Source organism: Ornithorhynchus anatinus, chromosome 17, assembly GCF_004115215.2.
Source record: "Ornithorhynchus anatinus isolate Pmale09 chromosome 17, mOrnAna1.pri.v4, whole genome shotgun sequence".
Taxonomy (NCBI): Eukaryota; Metazoa; Chordata; class Mammalia; order Monotremata; family Ornithorhynchidae; genus Ornithorhynchus; species Ornithorhynchus anatinus.
In genome coordinates, this window is record NC_041744.1 from 4,580,738 (window position 1) to 4,598,751 (window position 18,014).

Genomic DNA, 18,014 nt, shown 5'->3' on the forward strand with positions numbered 1-18,014 from the left:
GCCCAAGCTAGGCATGGGACTGGGTAGGCCTCTTCTTGACTCTCCCTCCTGTAGTCGTGACCGGTAGAGTACTGAAAACTCTCCAGGTTCGACCCTGAGACGGGAGGGAGGACTCAGGGAATCATAATAATGGTAATTCTTTAATAATAATAATAATAATAATAATTGTGGCATTTGTTTAGCACTTACTGAGTGCCAGGCACTGTACTAAGCACTGGGGTGGATACAAGCAATTTGGGTCCGATCCAGCCCCTGTACCATATGGAGCTCACAGTCTCAATCCTTATCTTACAGATGAGATCACCGAGGCCCAGAGAAGTGGAGTCACTTGCCCAAGGTCACAAACAGCAGACAAGTGGCAGGACCAGGATTAGAACCCATGACCTTCCGATTCCCAGTCCCTTAGACCATATGTGCCAAGCACTCTAAGTCCTGAGGTAGGTACAAAATAATCAAGTCAAATACAGTTCCTGCCGCTCATGGGGTTAACAGTCTAAACAGGAAGAAAAGCAGGTACTGAATCTCTGTTTTTTGGATGAGGTAACTGAAACCCAGAGAAATCAACTGACTCACCCTAGGTCACAAAACAGATCCGGGATTAGAACCCAGGTCCTCTGACTCCCAGGCCCGGGCTCTTTCCACTAGGACAAGAGCTTGCCCTATTTGCCCCAGTCAAATACTGCAACAGGATTGACAGCGTGACTTCATGAAGAGGGAAAACGGTGGGTCCAACAGTAAGGGCCAGGAAGATCACAACAGTGTTAGAACACAGCTTTTTGGAACCCCTTCCTTTTTTTTCTTCAAAGCCACAAGATCATCCGTAATCAACCAACCGATCCATAACCACACAGTAAGCGCTCAATACGATTGAACGGATGAATGAACCTATCGACTGTATTTACTGAGGGCTTAACTGCGTGCAGAGCACTGTACTAAGCGCTTGGGAGAGCACATTACAACAGAGTTGGTGGATTGCTCCCTGCCCACAGCAAGCTTACAGTCCAGAAGATGAGCTTACAGTCCTGAAGAGTCAGTTACTGGAACAATCAATCAATAGTCCTTACAGAGTGCCCATTGAGCCCTGAGCACTGTACTAAGCGCTTGGCTGAGCCAAGAGAACAGACACAGTTCCTGCCCACAAGGATTTGGCAGTCTAGAAAGGGAGACAGCTAAGATGTTAGATAGACACAGCTAGAAAAATGAAGATTCATACCAAATCAAGGGCCTAGGGAAATATTAAGAACAGAATGCCAGGGACAGATGGAAAGAAAAAAAAAGGATTCTTTCCCTCACGCAGAGTCCACAGACATTTGTACTGATTAAGCTTGAGAACACTAGAGATTGGAAAGGTACAAATGTTTTTGGGTTTTTTTTAAATCTGTGCCTAAAAGCATCATCTTCGCTTTCTTATTTTGTATGACTAATAAATAAGAGTTCTGAGAGGCAACAGGCCAAGAGGAAAGAGCATAGAGCAGGGGACGGACTGGAGTTCGAGTCTTCGGCCAAGTCACTTAACCTCTGCCTCGGTTTCTTCGACTGGAAAATAGGGATACTAACGCAGCCTCCTTCTGCCTCACGGGCATGTAGTGAAAATAAAACGAGATAAGAAATGATGTACATTGGAGAGAGAGGTTTTGTATACGTCTAAGGTAGTAGATTCACGGAGATGACTTCTGGTCGATGGGTGAACCAAATCCAGTATACCTTTGTTGAAACGGGGCGGGTCTTAGAAAATGTTTGGGCAATACAGATCCAGCCATTATTCAATTAATGACAACGATGGTATTTGTTAAGTGCTTATTATGCGTCAAGCGCCGTTCTAACACTGGGGTAGATACAAGATAATCAGGTCAGACACAGTTCCTGTCCAACTCAATTGTACTGAGGTACGAAATGAACCATTATTCTATAATTCTCCGTGGCCATTCAAACCATCATTTCTCTGCTTTTCTAGGTATGTCCCAACTCACGGATGCCTTCACTGTATTTTACTGAAGTCAAACCCTACCAAGACCCCTTGATAAACACTCTTGGACGCGTCGGTAAAATACTTAGAAAGGGTGAAGCGATGAGAAAAGACTGCTGTGAGATTAGTTATTTCAGCGAGTTCATTGAAGAAGGTTTTTCTAGTTATACTTGATGTGAACTGGTATGAAGAGCCACATTACTGGGCTTTTAAACCAATAGAGAGGTCAAGATAGAGTGAATGATTCTCAGGGGGGGGCACTGACTCTTGGGATTATTGAAAATACCTCTGGTCATGGCAAGAGACCAGTGGTTACCTAAATACGATTTTAAGACAACACCAATCATTACTGCTAATAAGTTAGACTGTGAATTTTATAGGGAAATAAGGAATGATACATCATTTTTGGTTAGCTCTAAAACAGTAAACACGAGCAAAGGACTTCTGAAGGATAGAGCACAGAGTAGGACGCCTTCAAAGACTCCTCTGTTGACTTCAACCGAAAGGAAGGCAACAAATTATTGTTGATGATCTTAGTTATGTTCATTTGGACGTTAAAATGGACACAGAGAGTTGTTATTAACCACGGCTTAGAAACGTTGGAATGTCTTTAAGAATGACTATTAATAAAAAATAAACCATCTCTGTAGAGGTTACTCTTTCCCCCACCTACTGCCCAGAGTAAACTTACTGACTCTTTATTTCATTATGGATCTCTTCCAAAAGTATAATGAAATTCTAAGTGATTTATACCGCCTGCTGAAGTTTCAACTGCAGAGAGCCGGCCTTTCAGTAAACTGGCTTGCGGCCGGAAATTCGAAGCAACTCAAATTTTGTTTACATTCACCGTCTCCATTTCCCAGAGATGGTTGACGGGGGTCTTCCCTTGGGTGGTTCTGGCGCGATCCTCGGTACGGTTCGTAACTGAGTCCTTTAATCATCCTGCTGTCATCAAGCCTTGCCAAGTTAGCATAACATCCTGGGTCCATTACAAGGAATAAACAGGAAATCCTCTATCGATGGAGGCTCCTGGAATGTGATCGGTTGGAAGGGGGACCCCGCCCTTACGATGGCATTGCCTTGAACACTCCCTGTTGGCCGGTAGGGAATATGGCGGCTTCCCACCCGGTCTAAGATGCCGGTAGAGTGTCGAAGCCCTGAAGAGCGGCCTCTGTGAATGCCTTTCGCCTTCTATCTGCTCCACTACAACTACCCATACAGCGAGGCCCGGTGGAAAGTCCTCTGGGAGTCAGAGGCCCTGGGTTCTAATCCTGGCTCTGCCACCTGCCTGCCGTGTGCCCTTGGGCAAATCACTTCACCGGGCCTCAGTTTCCTCATCTGTAAAATGAGGATTCAACGCCTGTCCTCCTTCCCCCTTACAACGGGAGCCCCTTGTGGGACACTGACTTTATCCAGTTTGATTATTCTCATTCTATCCCATTTCTTAGCCCACGGTATGGGCTTAATTTACTCAATCGTTACATTATTATTACCATTGTCATTATAATGTAAAGGAGGGGCTGTTGTCCCCACTGGTCTTTACCCCTACCAAGGTAAAGTTGTCATTATGGGCAGGGAATGCGTCCATTTATTGTTACACTGCACTCTCCTAAGCGCTTAGTACAGTGTTCTGCACACAGTAAGGGCTCAACAAATAAATACAACTGCATTTCACTGCCAGCGGCACCATCCGCAAACACGAGGGCAGCCTCCTCAATCTGGTTGGGAATGTACAGACAGGGCGTCATCCTGAGTCATGGGGGGTGTTAATAGCGGTGAGATCCTAGCCATGCATCTGAGTGAGAATAAAGATTGCCCGTATGCCACCCAGCTCCCAACCCCTCACTCGGGAATCCCAATCCCGCTCTCCCCCGACGGCTCCAGGTGCTCTGGAACCCGCATCCTTGACTTCCTCAGCTGCTGGAAATTCCCAAAGCCAAGGGTCATGGAAGTCTGTCCTCTGACTGCGGTGTTGACCACCACTAGCATCTTCGGGACATCTCCTCCAAGAGGTCATTCCCGACCAGGCCCTCATTTCTCTTATCCTCCCTTCCTTCTGCATTGATTGCACACCTGGCTGCGTTTCCCCTTAAGCATCCCAATACTCACCGACACCCCAAAGCATTTACCTAAGTATCCTTATAGTCTATATTCCCTCTCCCCCCTATAGTCTGTCAGGCCCCTGTGGGCAGGGAATCATGTCTACCAACTCTATTATCTTGTATTTTCCCAAGAGCTGAGTATAGTGCTCTGCACACAGTAAGAGCTCAAATAACGTGAATAATTATGGCATTTGTTAAGCACGCACTATGCTCCAGGCACTGTACTGAACACTGGGGTGGATACAAGCAAATCGGGTTGGACACAGTCCCTGACCCACATGGGACTCTCAGTCTCGATCCCTATTTAACAGATGAAGTAACTAAGGCTCAAAGAAGTGGCCTCCCAAAGGTCACACAGCAGACAAGCGGCGGAGCCGGGATTAAACCCCAGGTCCCTCCAACTCAGGGCACTCTTGGCTTTGATTTCTGATCCCCTAACCCTCGGCATTTTGTGGATCGACTCATCTCCAGAGCGGTCTTACTGCTTCCACCACTCCACGGTAAACACAGCAACGGCATTTAAGTGCTTATCCCGTGCCTAAGCATCAGAGTAGATACAAGGTGATTCCATCAGACACGGTCTCTGTCTTCCATGGAGATCACCATCTAAAAACAGGAATCCAATCCCCAGATGAGAAAAAAGAGGTTCAGAAGGGTTAAGTGAACTTGCTCAAGTCCCAGCGGCAGAACCAGGACTTGAAGCAGGGTTCCGTACCCTACAATCCTCCCATATCCCACAGTCTCCTGCTCTAAACAATCTTGTCGCCCACTGTTGAAACCCAACTTGTTATAATGGAAGGCTTTACTGCGGGCTTAAGAGAATACGAAACAACAGAGTCAGTAGACATATTCCCTCTCCATAAGGAACTTAGATTGGTAAACAGACATTAGAATTATCAATATGTATACAGGACAGGGAATGTGACTGCTAATTCTGTTGCATCGTACCCTCCCGAGTGCTTAGTACAGTTCTCTGCTCCTAAGCACTCAATAAATATCACTGATTGATTCAGCGTTGTGGGGTGAGAACGGATTAGTTCCTCTCAGTTCAGGTCTGTTCCTGTCAGCCCCTCTGTTCCAACCTCCATTCTCCTCTCTGTTCTCCACCACGGAGAGGAAATTTCACTGAGCTCCAATTAGAATAAAGACTCTGTAGAGGTGAAAAGGACTTTGGCCCTGTACTACCTGAAAGCGCAGAACAAAGCATTGCAAATGAAGAGTCGGAAGAAATTGCCACATTAATTTTGCCTGCTTCGAAATATTGAATTCTAGATCCCGGAACATCTATTATCACTTGAAACAAAAGGCAGCTCCTCTCTGGGTTCACCAAAGGTTTCCACCCATCCCCAACCTCATGGAAAGGAATGAGAGATGAGTTGTAAATTCCTTTTCAAAAGAGAGAACCATTGCTCTGTACAATGTAACATTCACGGAACGGACATCAGAGGAATGTTGCCGAACTCCTTGTCCCTAAGTTTTAGCTTTTTTCATTCACTCACCACCTGGAAAATGTTCTTCAGTACCAGCAGTTTCTGATTTTTCATCTCCACTAATACTGGGGTTGTGAGAGGAAGGTTCCCTTGAAATTGAGGAAAATCCACCCATTTAAAAAATGGGTGTTTGGGGGGGGGGGGGGTTCACGTCGATCAGCAGTGGGGACACGGTAAAAAAAAAAAAAAAAACGGCTCATTTCTACAATAAAGCCTGACCCTGCTTTCACGGTGCTCAACGTTCAAACCAGAGGAGTGCGACGGGAACAGTGGTTTGCTACCTCAGGACCAACTGAGAGCTGGTGGTTTGGGGCCATGGACAGTCAGCTCAGAGGTGACAAGCTAAGACAGGTTTTCCGATTGGTGATGGACCTGTCCCCCTCCGGATCTTCCGTTATGGAAGATTCCCCGGAGCTGGGGCAGGTGGAGGGATGTAGTTTGGGGCTAGAAAAATCCCCCAAATGCTTTCTGCCATTCAGGACGAGATGACACCAGAAGTTCCGCAGGTGGGATCTGAGACAAGGAGTGGTGCTTCAAAACCGCTGAGGTATACCCTGAAAACCAGGGACAGGAACTGTGTCCAACCTGATTAACACATATCCTCCCCAAGGCTTAGTACGGTGTCTGGAACGGGGGAGCGCTCATATACATTTAAAAAAAACCCAACAGCATTTTATCGAGTGCCTATTTAGTGCTGAGCACTGTAAGAAGCGCTTGGACAAGACCCTCTGTATATCGACGAGCGACAGACTTCAGACGTACCTTTCCTATCAGCCGGATCTTTCCCAGCTTTGGGGCCTGGGTTCCTCCCCGCCTCTTGGTCACTCATGAACCGATGAAACCACCCTCTTCTCAGCCGTCTTAGCTCCGAGTTCCGGGACATGAGCCAACGGGGTCCGTACCTCTGCTCCGCCGCGCGATTCGGGAGCGTGTCCGCGAGGGCCTGGGAGGTCAGGCGGGAATCCCGGGCGGCCCCGGCCTCCGGAGAGCCCATTCCGACGGTCATCTCCGACGCCGGCAGGTGGACCGGTCCATAGGGGCTCGGTTGGACTGCCAGACGGGACCTCTGAAGCAGCAACACGCTCCCAGCCGTCAGATACGCCGCCGTGAGGACCAAGAGCAGGAACTGCGTCCGCCGAAGAAACTTCTGTAGTCTGAAAAAAGGTTTGGCCATGCCCTTTCCGAAGCTAGCGTCCCCTTCCCTTTGGAACGGCGTCTCAATCGCTGGCGGGGTTTGGGCGCGGCAGTCACCCCGTAACCCCTCTCCGGGTTTATCCCATCACCCGAGCCTCCGCACCGCAGAGAAGGCTGCCTTTCGCTCCTTCTCCTTCGTCCTGCTCCGGGTTAGCGCCTCATTGTATTTCGTATCCGGGAGACCTGACGCCTCGTGGCGTCTGCGGCCTCGCGGAGGATCTCGACAGCGGATCCGTCATCCTCGTCTGTCGGACTTCGGAATGGCACGATCTCTGGGAACAAGTGACCTGAAGTGTTTAAAAAAAAAAAAAAAAGAAAAGCAGGGGAGACCATTTTAGTGGCACTATTTACCTCTCAACAAACAGCGATAAACCAAAGTTTCCTCTTCCAACATACCCCATGCTCACAGAGCAGGAAAGGGAATTAGAAACTGAAACAGTGAACAGCCTGAACTTTCGTTATATGCACTGAGTGTTTCCTCCATTCCAAATATTGTGCAGGGTTAGGGTAGATATTAGATCGGCAGACCAGACAGCTTCTGACCCACAGACTAGTGTAACCGGCACAGGGGCAACCGGGCTGTGATCCCAGTTTTCCCACTTGCCCACAGTGTGTCCTTGAGAAGCAGCAAGACCTAAAGGAAAGGGCAGATTATTATTAAAACCTAAGATTTCAGATTCCAAAAGAAGAGAAGGGGAGAGGAAGAGAGAGAGGGAGCTGTGCGGAATCTTTTGATGAGCAGCTTCTCTTGGTGCAGGGACTGTTTTTTGCTTCATTTACGCAGTGCTCTCTTGGATAAAGCTTTATAAAGTTTATCCACACGTGCCAGCTCTGCTTTCTGGCTCTGCCTGGGGCCACTAGCGCCTCAGATTCCTCCCAACAAGAGAACCGTCCCAGCCAGAAGGGAAAAAAAAAAAAAAAAGAGCATTTTTATGTGGTGAATGACCTTTCACCTCCGGCCACAAATGAAGCTTTTGGCCGGGCGCCAGGCTTTCTGGGCTCTCGGACAGTCACGCCTCTCTCCGGGCAACCGTGAAAGGCTCGAGAAGAGATCCAGTGTGTCGGAGAAAAGAAAATGTTAGGGGTGTTGGTTAACCCGCAGCCCAAGGTCCATGGAGGAACGGGAATCCAGAAGAAGGAAAGGGGTTTGGGAGAGGGTGGGTGGACCAGACTGTGGCTTTCGGCGAGAAATGCGATGGGTCCAGTTCTCAGTCAGGGGATAGTATTTAATTATAATAAGAATAATAGCAATTAGGGTTTTTGTTAAGTGCTTACTATGTGCCGAGCACTGTTCTAAGCACCGGGGTAGATACAAGGTAATCAGGTTGTCCCATGTGGGGCTCACAGCCTTAATTCCCATTTTACAGACGAGTTAACTGAGGCACAGAGAAGTTAAGTAACTTGCCAAAAGTCACACAACTGACAAGTGGCAGAACCGGAATTAGAACCCACGACCTCTGACTCCCAAGCCTGTGCTCTTTCCACTAAGCCACGCTGCTTCTGAGCGCTTACTGAGTGCTAAATGTGTGCAGAGCACTGTACTGAGCACTTGGGAGAGTACAACAACAGTATGTTTTTCCCCAGAGGGCCAAATGGATTTTTGTTACCTTATCTACTCCCAAGTTGTTCCACACCTTCACATCCGAAAAGCAAAATTCAAGGTACCAACTTGTGAAAGTTTCTCTAAAAACATGTTATATTAGACATCTATAAAGGGCAGAGATCCTATCTACTAACTACTGTCCTCTCCCAAGGATTTGATAAATACATTAAAAAGGCAACCACGTTTTCATCTGGGGTTATTTAAAAAGCTCAAAAAGCATTGTCTCTTGGTAGAGAATTCGTTTTCGAAAATCAGGTTCAGAAAGACTTTAGTCTTAGCAATTGGTCCCGCTTGAAGGATATATTGGCAGCCTTCAGTAATAATGATGATAATAAAAATAATCATCATTATGGTATTTGTTAAGCACTTACTGTGTGCTAGGCACTGTACTAAATGCTAGGGCGGATATGAGCAAGTGGGGTTGGACACAGTCCCTGCCCCGAGGGGCTCACATTCTCATCCCCTTCTTACCGACGAGGTAACTGAGGCACGGAGAAGCGAGGTGACTTGCTCAAGGTCACCCAGTTGACAAGTGGCAGAGCTGGAATTAGAACCCATGATCGGTCTCCCAGGCCGATGCTCTCTCCATTCCGCCACGCTGCTTCTCCGTGAAAAAGAGTGGTATTGATTAAGTGCGAATGTGGCGAGCACCGTACTAGACATGGAGGTAGACAGAAGATATTCAGGTCGGACCCCACGTGGAGCTCAAGGTCTAAGAGGGAGAGAGGACAGGTGTTTAATCTCCATTTTACAGAGGAGGAAACGGAGGCTCAGAGAACCAAAGCGACTTGCCCAGGGTCACGTGGCAAGTAACAGCAAGTGGCAGGGCAGGAATGAGAACCCCGATCACCTAACCCTCAGGCCCGTGCCCTCTCCACCGGGCCGCACTATTCCTTTCATTGCTCTGATGAAACGGTCACCGCCCTCGCCCACAGATGGGATCTCGTCTTGAAGAAGAAGCGGGGGCGGACGGGGAGAAGGAGGTTCTTGGAAGGAAGGGGTAGATTGGTGAGATCCTCAAGGGTTAATGTGCCTGGAAAAATATCAATGAACAGGGAATGGAAATCAAAGATAGTAATCGCGAAAGAAGAGTCACTTACTGCACACCCTTGTGGACTGCTTTGGAATAGATTACGATCACTGTTATTCTTGAAAATCCAAGATAATTGCCCACGTTTATTTTCTATTGCACATGCAGAACGTCCTTATTAGAGTATGAAATGCAACTGTTTCCCTGGAGAAGTCGTGATTAATGAACGCTCAGATCACCAATGCTTCTCAGGAGGGCTTTCGGAGAGGTTGGAGACCCATCTGCCTGAGGCTGTTTGGAGAGCATCCGGCCTGGAGGCAGGGGGCTGCCCTGGATGACCTCCGGAGACTGCATTCTCCCAGATTCTCTGATCTTGGAATGCATGATTTTATGGATGGTGCATTTTATCCCATTTACGATCAATGTCACCGCTCATTTTTGATCCCTAACCCAGGATTTCCTAATCCATTTTCAAAATCCCAGAATGTGGGGGGGAGGGGAATGTCTTTAAGTCAAATCGAGCCACCCCTAGAATTACTTAGCAAGCACATCTTGTACAGAGATAGCCTGTTCCATTCCTACTCAAGTAACCTTAATATAAAAGACATGAGGAAAGAATCGGGCTACACAGATAAACGGCATCGAGAAGCCCTGACTACAAAAGGAGAGGGAAAAAATAAGTAGTTCCAGGATATTTTTCTTCTTCTGCCCTTAACAGTTACCACTTAGCCTTTACTCACCATTCATTCTGCTTTGTTTTCCGAGACGAGGGATCACATGATAATTGAGTGCTTACTCGGCATAGGACACTGTACTAAGCTCTTCGATTTCTGAGACTAGGAATCAAATGATAATTGAGTGCTTGCTCGGTAGGGAACACTGTACTAAGCTCTTGAAAAAGTACAACACGGCAGAGTTGGTAGACGCGAGAAGCTCACGGTCTAGGAAGTGCCGTGGCCTAGTGGAAAGAGCCCGGGCCCGTGAGGCAGAGGACCTGACTCCCAATCCCAACTCCATCACTTTCTGCTGTGTGACCTTGGAGAAGTCGCTTAGCCTCTCTGTGCCTCAGTTCCCTCATCTGCCAAGCGACGATTCAATACCTGGGAGCCCCAAGTGGGACCCGATGATCTTGGACCTACCCCGGTGCTTGGAACAAAGTGAGCACCAAACAAATGCCGCAGTTATTATCATTGCCGTTATGAAACCACGAAAACGGGAGTGATTACAGCCCAACTGGAGCCTGTATCACAGGGGTGCACCTTTTCCCCCAGACAGGCTCAGGATCCAGAAAATCCTATTTCCCAGACACTCCACTGCCTCCGAACTGGAAAGAGTATATGGCAAAGGTCCTTTTTACAGCCGACTTGGGTGTGTTACCCTGAAATACTGCTGTTATTAAAGCTGGGCGCGAGGCAGCCAATCCTGAAGTTACAAAAGGCCCTCACCAGAGCAACTGCTACAAATATTCAGCTCGCCACCATTAAGAGGCTCTTTACCGGAGAGAAAGATCAGTGCCATTAGCACAAAGTGCCACTGGAAATGGAAAAACACCATTTGATTTTTCCATCGAGGGAAGCTGGCGGCTTAGCCAGGGTGCGCCCGGGCGAATCGCTGGAGATCATTTTTTGATGACTTAATTAAAAAATAAAGAATAAGACGGACATGAGGTAATATCTGCTAATGGAAAAGCACGTCATTTGTTTGTATTTAATTTATATGACTTGAGGCTAATGAAATCAAAATGCAACCAAAAAAAGATCCACTTAAACGATTGGAGCTTTGTATCTTCTTGACGGGCAGAGGAGTCTTTCACACTGAACATTTCGCGTCTCATAGTGAAGCCTCCTGGACCGCCCCCCCCCCCCCCTCCCTCCCCTCCCCACATGCATTAGGCCTTTAATTCTAATAATAATGATTGTGGTGACCATTAAGTGCTTCCTAACTGCCAAGCACTGTACTAAGCGCTGGGTTGGATAGAAGTAAACTGCGTTGGACACAGTCCCTGAACACTTGAGGCTCACGGCCTTAATCCCCTTTCCAGATGAGGTCAATGAGGCACAGAGAAGTTAAGTGACTTGCCCAAGGTCACACAGGAGACAAATGGCGAAGCGGGGATTAGAACCCAGGTCCTTCTGCCTCTCGGGCCCGTGTTCTATCCACTAGGCCAGGCTGCTATTCAGCTTCTGCTTCTCACCGAGAAGTAATAAGGCCCAGAGACACCCTTCAGGACTCAGCCTTGGGCAAAGCCAACATCTGAGCGTGGAGGTCTGGGTTTCTAACGCTTTTGCACTCGCCCGACCGCTTAGTGCAATGTTCCAATCAAAGCGGGTGCTCAGGACAGATTACTGATTGCCTGCCATCTTTAAGAGCCCTCAGTGCTTCCCAACTTACCAAGAGGCAAGCCTCAAACCCTGGAATAGCTAAGATCACCCCTCAATCAATCAATCGGAGGTGTTTTTTTGAGTGCTTACTATGTGCGGAGCCCTGTACTAAGCGCTTGGGAAAATACGACAGAATGAGTTGTTCCCGGCCCAAAACGAGCTTAGAGTCTAGAGGAAGGACCGCCCCGAAACGCTTCCGCTCTCAGATCGAGTCCTCGGTTCCAGAGCCGATCTCTCCCTGTGACTGCTGCTGTCCCGGAAGTGAACCCCAAACTGCTCGAGTGTTTGGAGGTAGGGCCGTCGCCCCAAACCTGCCTGCCCCCGGAGCCTTGAATGAAGCTGGTCCCCCCTCCTGGTCTTCCCCCCGAGCAGTAAACCTGACCCTCACTTCTCATTCCCGCAGCGTCTGCCTTCCTCCCGTAACGGTCCGAGTCTTAATAGATGAATCCTCCGAGGAGGACGAGCATCACTTGGCTTCTCGAGTCGTCGGGGGGAACACGTCTCTGACACCGAACGGATTAGGGTCTTATGTTCTGAAGCATTTCCACCTGAGAAATATTTAAACAACAACAATGATAATAAGGTCCCTGTGGGTAGGGAATAGGTCTGTTTATGGTTATACTGTTCTCTCCCGGGGGCTTAGTACAGGGCTCCGCAGACGGTATCGTATCCAATAAATACGATTGAATAACAATTAAGTGTTTAGCGGGTGTCAAGTGCTGGGGTAGATAGATACATGATAGATCAGATCAAGTGGCCATTCCCCAAGGGGGGGTGGGGGGGAAATCCCTGTCTAAAAGTGGGAGAACATTTTATCCCCGCTTTATAGGTGAGGAGACGGAGGCCCAGAGAGGCTCAGTGACTTACTCAGGGTCGCCCAGCAGGCAAACGGAGGAGATGGGTCTAGGACACATCTCGCGACCACCTTCAGTCCCGTGCCCTTTCCGCTACACGACACGTGTCTCGGAAACCCGGCCCCCCCCCTTCGTTGCGGGATTCAGACTCCCGGCCAACAGTTGGGAGACCAGCGAGGCTGCGGCGGTTCTATGGGTAACGAACAGTCTAACACCTGCCTGCCATTAACACAGGCGCCAGCCTTTTCTGAAAGGATCTGAGCACATCACGCCCCTTCCACCACTGGGAAAGAGTGACTGCAATGCTACAGTTCACGCGGTGGGCAAACACCCTTAATTCGGACGGCTTCTAAAGCGCTGAGCTCTTAACTCGTTGTGCTCCGGCAGAGCTAAGGTCCAGCCTGCAGGCAGAGACGCCTTGATTTAGCAGGTTTCCAGGGCCTGCTTTTCGCTCAACCCGCTTCCGATCCCGGGTTCAATCGCCCGGCCGTAACCAGTCGGTGAAGGGAAAGATCCCTTCGGAAACAAGTTCCCGCAACGGTTCGGTCGACAGCAGAAAGGCCCCTTTCTGACTGACGAAGAAATCATTAGTCAGCAGCATGCAGTGCTCTGCACACAGTAAGCGCTCAGTAAGTACGGCTGAATGAAAATAAATACGAACGAATGACTGGCAATAACAATAATGATAATGGTATTTGCGTTTTTTAGTTACAAACCCTCGTGGTACTTATCTCATTTCTGCCCTCACAGTAACACTGTGAGGTAGGGAGAAAGGCAGGTATCGTCCCCGTTTTGCCTACAGATAAACTGAGGTACGGAGAGGTTCTGTGACTTATCCACAGTCACACGGCAGGCCAGCGACAGAGCTCAGACTCGAACCTGGGCCTTCTGACTTCCAAACGGCCAGGGTTCCGTTACGTCGCACTTTTCCCCCTAATTGATGCCTCGGAGAAGAAAAACGGGAGATGACAGCTCTCCTCAGAAATAAGTGACCCCAGGCACCTGAGGGGAAATATACCGTTTTTCTCTGCCTGCAAAGAAGGAGGAAGGAGGGAGAGAGACGAAAAGATGAACGCGGGGTGCTCTCTGGGCCACTCGGTAAGTATATCACCCAACTCACCGACTCTAAGCTCCACAGCCACGGTTCTGTACTGATCGCTCGGGTTTGGATCCCAGGTGGAGCGCAAAGATCTCCGTTAACTTGAGCCTCGTAACTGAGTTCTTTGAAAACTTCGAAGTAGTTCACGTTTTCTCAGCACTGGCCAGAGGTGGGGCCTGCGTATAAAAATCCTTTGCATGCACCCTGCGAAACACTGCATGCCACGCCTCAGGGGATGACCAGAGGATCCCTCGGAGGACGGGAAGCAGCTTGGCTCAGTGGGAAGAGCCCGGGCTTCGGAGTCAGAGGTCACGGGTTCGGCTCCCGGCTCTGCCGCTTGTCAGCTGTGTGACTTCGGGCGAGTCACTTCACTTCTCTGTGCCTCAGTGACCTCATCTGCAAAATGGGGATTAACTGTGAGCCTCATGTGGGGCAACCTGATTACCCTGTATCTACCCCAGCGCTTAGAACAGTGCTCTGCACATAGTAAGCGCTTAACAGATACCAACATCATCATTATTATTATTATGACCAGAACCCGTTCCTTTGTGCGGTTTTTGTCTGTCGCCGGTCCCCCGTCCCTGCCTTCTGTACTTCGATTTTGAGCTCCAGGAATGGTGTCTAACTCCCACCCACTTACTCTTCCCCAGTTCTTTGTCCCCAGCAAGCACTTGAATAGTACTACTACTACTAATAATTATTATTATTATGGCATTTAAGCGGTTACTACGTGCCAGATACTGTATTAAGTGCCAGGGTGGAGACAAGCAATTCGGGTTGGACACAGTCACTTGTCTGTGGGGCAAACGGTCTCGATCCCCATTTTACAGATGAGGAAACCGAGGCACGGAGACGTTAAGTGACTTGCCCAAGGTCACACAGCAGACGCGTCACGGAGCCGGCATTAGGATCCACGACGGCAGTGATTCTACCAACTCAGAGCTGAAGTTCACCAGAGTAGCAGTGATATTAAAGGTTTCTGAGTGCCTTTTGGGTGCACTGGGCTAAGCGTCAGAAAATGCCAGAAAGACACAAACCCTGCCCACAGCGAGCTAAGAGATCGACGTGGCATTTATAGATACGTAGCCAGCACAAGAAGCGTACGCATATACACCCACACATATTGAGGCTGGATATAAATACAGAAGGGCAGTGGTGATTATAATAATAATTATGGTACTCGTTAAGCACTTACTACGTGCCAAGCACCGTTCTGAGCACCGGGATAGATACGCGGTGATGAAGTTGGACACAGTGCCTGTCCCACACGGGACTCACAGTCTTAACCCCATAGAGATGGGGTAACGGAGGCACGGACATGTGAAGTGACTTGCCAGAGTCACACGGCAGACAGGTGGTGGAGCCGGGATCAGAACCCAGGTTCTTCGGACTCCCAGGCCTGGGCTCTGTCCATTAAGTCACGCTGCTTCTCTGTGTCGGGTCATTACGTGAAAGACTCCATCATCACCGCCCCACTCCTGGTGAATTTTCTGCCTGAAACCTCTTGGGAACCAGCATGACTGCTTTATAGATTAGTTAAAAACCTAACGGAACCCAACCGGGCCTCTCATCGCCTAACGGTGGCTGGGAATCCTCCTTCCCTAGGCCTAGCCCTGGTGAGAAGAACCTGAATAAATAGCAGCTCACGGGAGAAGCACCTTGCAGAAGGTTTTCAGAGCATCACAGCTGATTTCAGTCTCTTGCCTAAGGGTTTCCTAGAAGCATGAACTGGAGTCTCCACGGAATCACCCTGCTCACAGTTACTCCGCTCGACAGCTAAAAACGCCGTAAGCCGGCTCACCTCAAGCCCAATCTTCCGGCCTCCGATTGCCCACAGTTCTGCTTTGGAAAGTCAGTGAAAAGGAAAACGGCCTAAGGAATGCGGACTAGCGGAAAGAGCGCAGGACTGTACCTCAGTTTTCTCATCCGTACAATGGGGATTAAATACCTGCTGTCCTTCCCCTTAGACTGAGAGATCTGTGCGGGACGGGGAACGTTTCTCTGGTCTGACCGCGACGGTGAGCACACGGTAAAGTGCTCAACAAATATCAAGATTCCTATTAATGACATACACACCTCCAGCTCTGTTTCAGGGAAGGGAGACAGGTCCTCATTTATCAAAAGCACAGGGCTGAACTTCCATCAGCAGATCCCAAACTAACCCTTGGTGGGGAAACGCGGACATCTTCAGCAAAGGGCGGAAGCCGAGTGTCCATTATGGAGAGTTTTCGTCTCCCAGGACTGTCTCTTTCCCTCCTTAGATTCGAGCTACTGTGCCACCGATCACTTTAGAATCCTTTCTACAAAGGTCCGAACACCAATCTGTAGTACTGAGCACCCGGGTGCTGAGCTCTGTATTAAGCACTCGGGAGAGCGCAGTAGAATTAACAGACAAGATCCCCCGCCCTCAAAGGAGCTTACGCTCTAGCCAGGGGGAGACAAACACCCAAATAAGTTACAAGTAGGAGGAAGGAGACTGAAGCAAACTGAATGCCGGAGCCCAGTTTTATCCAAAGGGGGTGGCTTGGCAGGGCTATTAAAACAAACCACTTATTTTAAGGAACTTAAAGAAGGCAGTTCTGTGGGAGAAGAGCTAATTATGACTCTTCCCATATGATGTTCAGATATGACTCACGGCAATTCTAGCAGGTTGGCTTCTTTTAGCTCCAATGAGATCCCTGAAACTAGTAGCCACGTCGAGCAGATCCCCTAGCCAAACCTCCGGCTCCGAACCCACGGCACAACTGAGTGGTTCTTATAAGTAAAAGGAGCACCCGGACCTAAGACCGCCTCCCCGCCCCCCCCCCCCCCCCCGTGGCACGGATCAATCTCGAGCAAGGATCCAGGAGGCTAAATTTAGTTCTCTGCCACGCGCGAGGGCCGGCCGTGGGCTTGTTGTAGTCCGCTGAGAAGAAGGTTATCCAAGACCATACACACAGGGGAGAGACAATGAATTCATGAGATCAAGGTGATTTCGCTTAGAAAGCGAAGAGACGGGGTATAAAGGAGGGGAGAGAAATCAAATTTGGGGTTTCTTTACGACAGAGAGAGCAGGTAAACTCCTGCGAGTGACCACTTGAGAACAAATAATCAAAATAAATATAAACAATAAATAGAGGTATCTATTAAGCGCTTACTATGTGACAGGCACCGTACCGAGCACTGGGGCAGCTACCGTCAACGGATGGCATTTTCTGAGCACCTACTGTGTGCAGAGCACCGTACTACGTGCTTGGGAGAGCATCGTACAACAGAATCGATAGAAACATTCCCTTCCCACGATGCGCTTACAGTCTAGCGGAGGAGAAAGACGTTAGTATATATGATTTATTTTTGTATATGCAGATTGGATGCAGTGCCTGTCCCATTAAGGGCTCGCAGTCTAAGGAGGGGGAACGAGCACTGAATCCCCATTTTACTAACGGGGAAAGCGAGGTCCGGAGAAGTGAAGTGGCTTGCACAAGGTCACGAGCCTCAAAGCGATGGAGCCGGGACTAGAACCCAGGTCCTCCGGCTCTCAGGACCAAGCTCTTTCTACCAGGCCACATTGCTTTCCGCTCAGAACTAGAACCACCAAATTTGCCAGGTTAACTCGGATTTGAGGAAGTGCTGCGAAACGGATTCCCCAGTCCCACTCAACTCCCTCACAGCCCCCGTCAGATTAGATTCAGTCGGTCCGCGGCGGCTGAACACTGGACACCAGGCTTGGTTTCTGAAGCTCACGCGGTAATGATTTTCCATTTGTTTGTTTCTGATTCTCACTCGGTAATGATTGTCTGTTCGTTTGTTTTTGGTTTTCATCTGGTAATGTTTTATTTTTTTCCGTTTTGTTTGTTTTGTTCTGACTTCAAGTGTTGTCATTTCCCTCTCAGGTATCCAAACTTCTCAGGTTGTTCAGCTGCTAAACTTTCTCCTCTTAAAGACCTGGCAGAGCAGGAGATACTGGAAATCTTTTCTAAACCACTTCTTAGAAGAGAGAGGGAGCGTGCTGACATTCACAGAGGGTCGAAGGCGGACTTTTGTTCTTAAAACTGAGTTGCTTCTGTAGCTTTCAGCATTCTGTCCTCACTCCGGATCTAAAGCGCTCGCTTCCGAGGACACAGGTTTACTTCTATTTCTCAGAAACGCTTCAACGGTTTTCCGCACTTGCGAGAATAAACACGGTCTTCCTCGTGCAGAGAGGAAGTGTTTCAGAATCACACGGTCACGATCACAGCCGGTCCCGCAGCCCCCCGGAACGAAGCGACCCTTCCTTCTCGGAACGATCGTAACTAAAATGCACCGGCCAGGCTTCA

At 48.9% G+C, this 18,014-nt stretch overlaps 1 protein-coding gene across 3 annotated transcripts in view; it reads right to left on the bottom strand.

Annotated features, from left to right (window-relative positions):
- WSCD1 (WSC domain containing 1) overlaps positions 1–18,014 on the bottom strand; it is an 81,363-nt gene that overhangs the window by 37,355 nt on the left and 25,994 nt on the right. For 2 of the 3 annotated variants that reach the window (XM_007669835.4, XM_029082011.2), the window contains exon 2: positions 6,321–7,039. In XM_007669835.4, coding sequence (XP_007668025.1) covers positions 6,321–6,732 — 412 coding nt within the window. In that variant the 5' untranslated portion in view covers positions 6,733–7,039. Of the gene's footprint in view, positions 1–6,320; positions 7,040–13,740; positions 13,821–18,014 lie in introns of those variants that run through there. The other variant, XM_001510231.4, reaches the window with a different exon arrangement.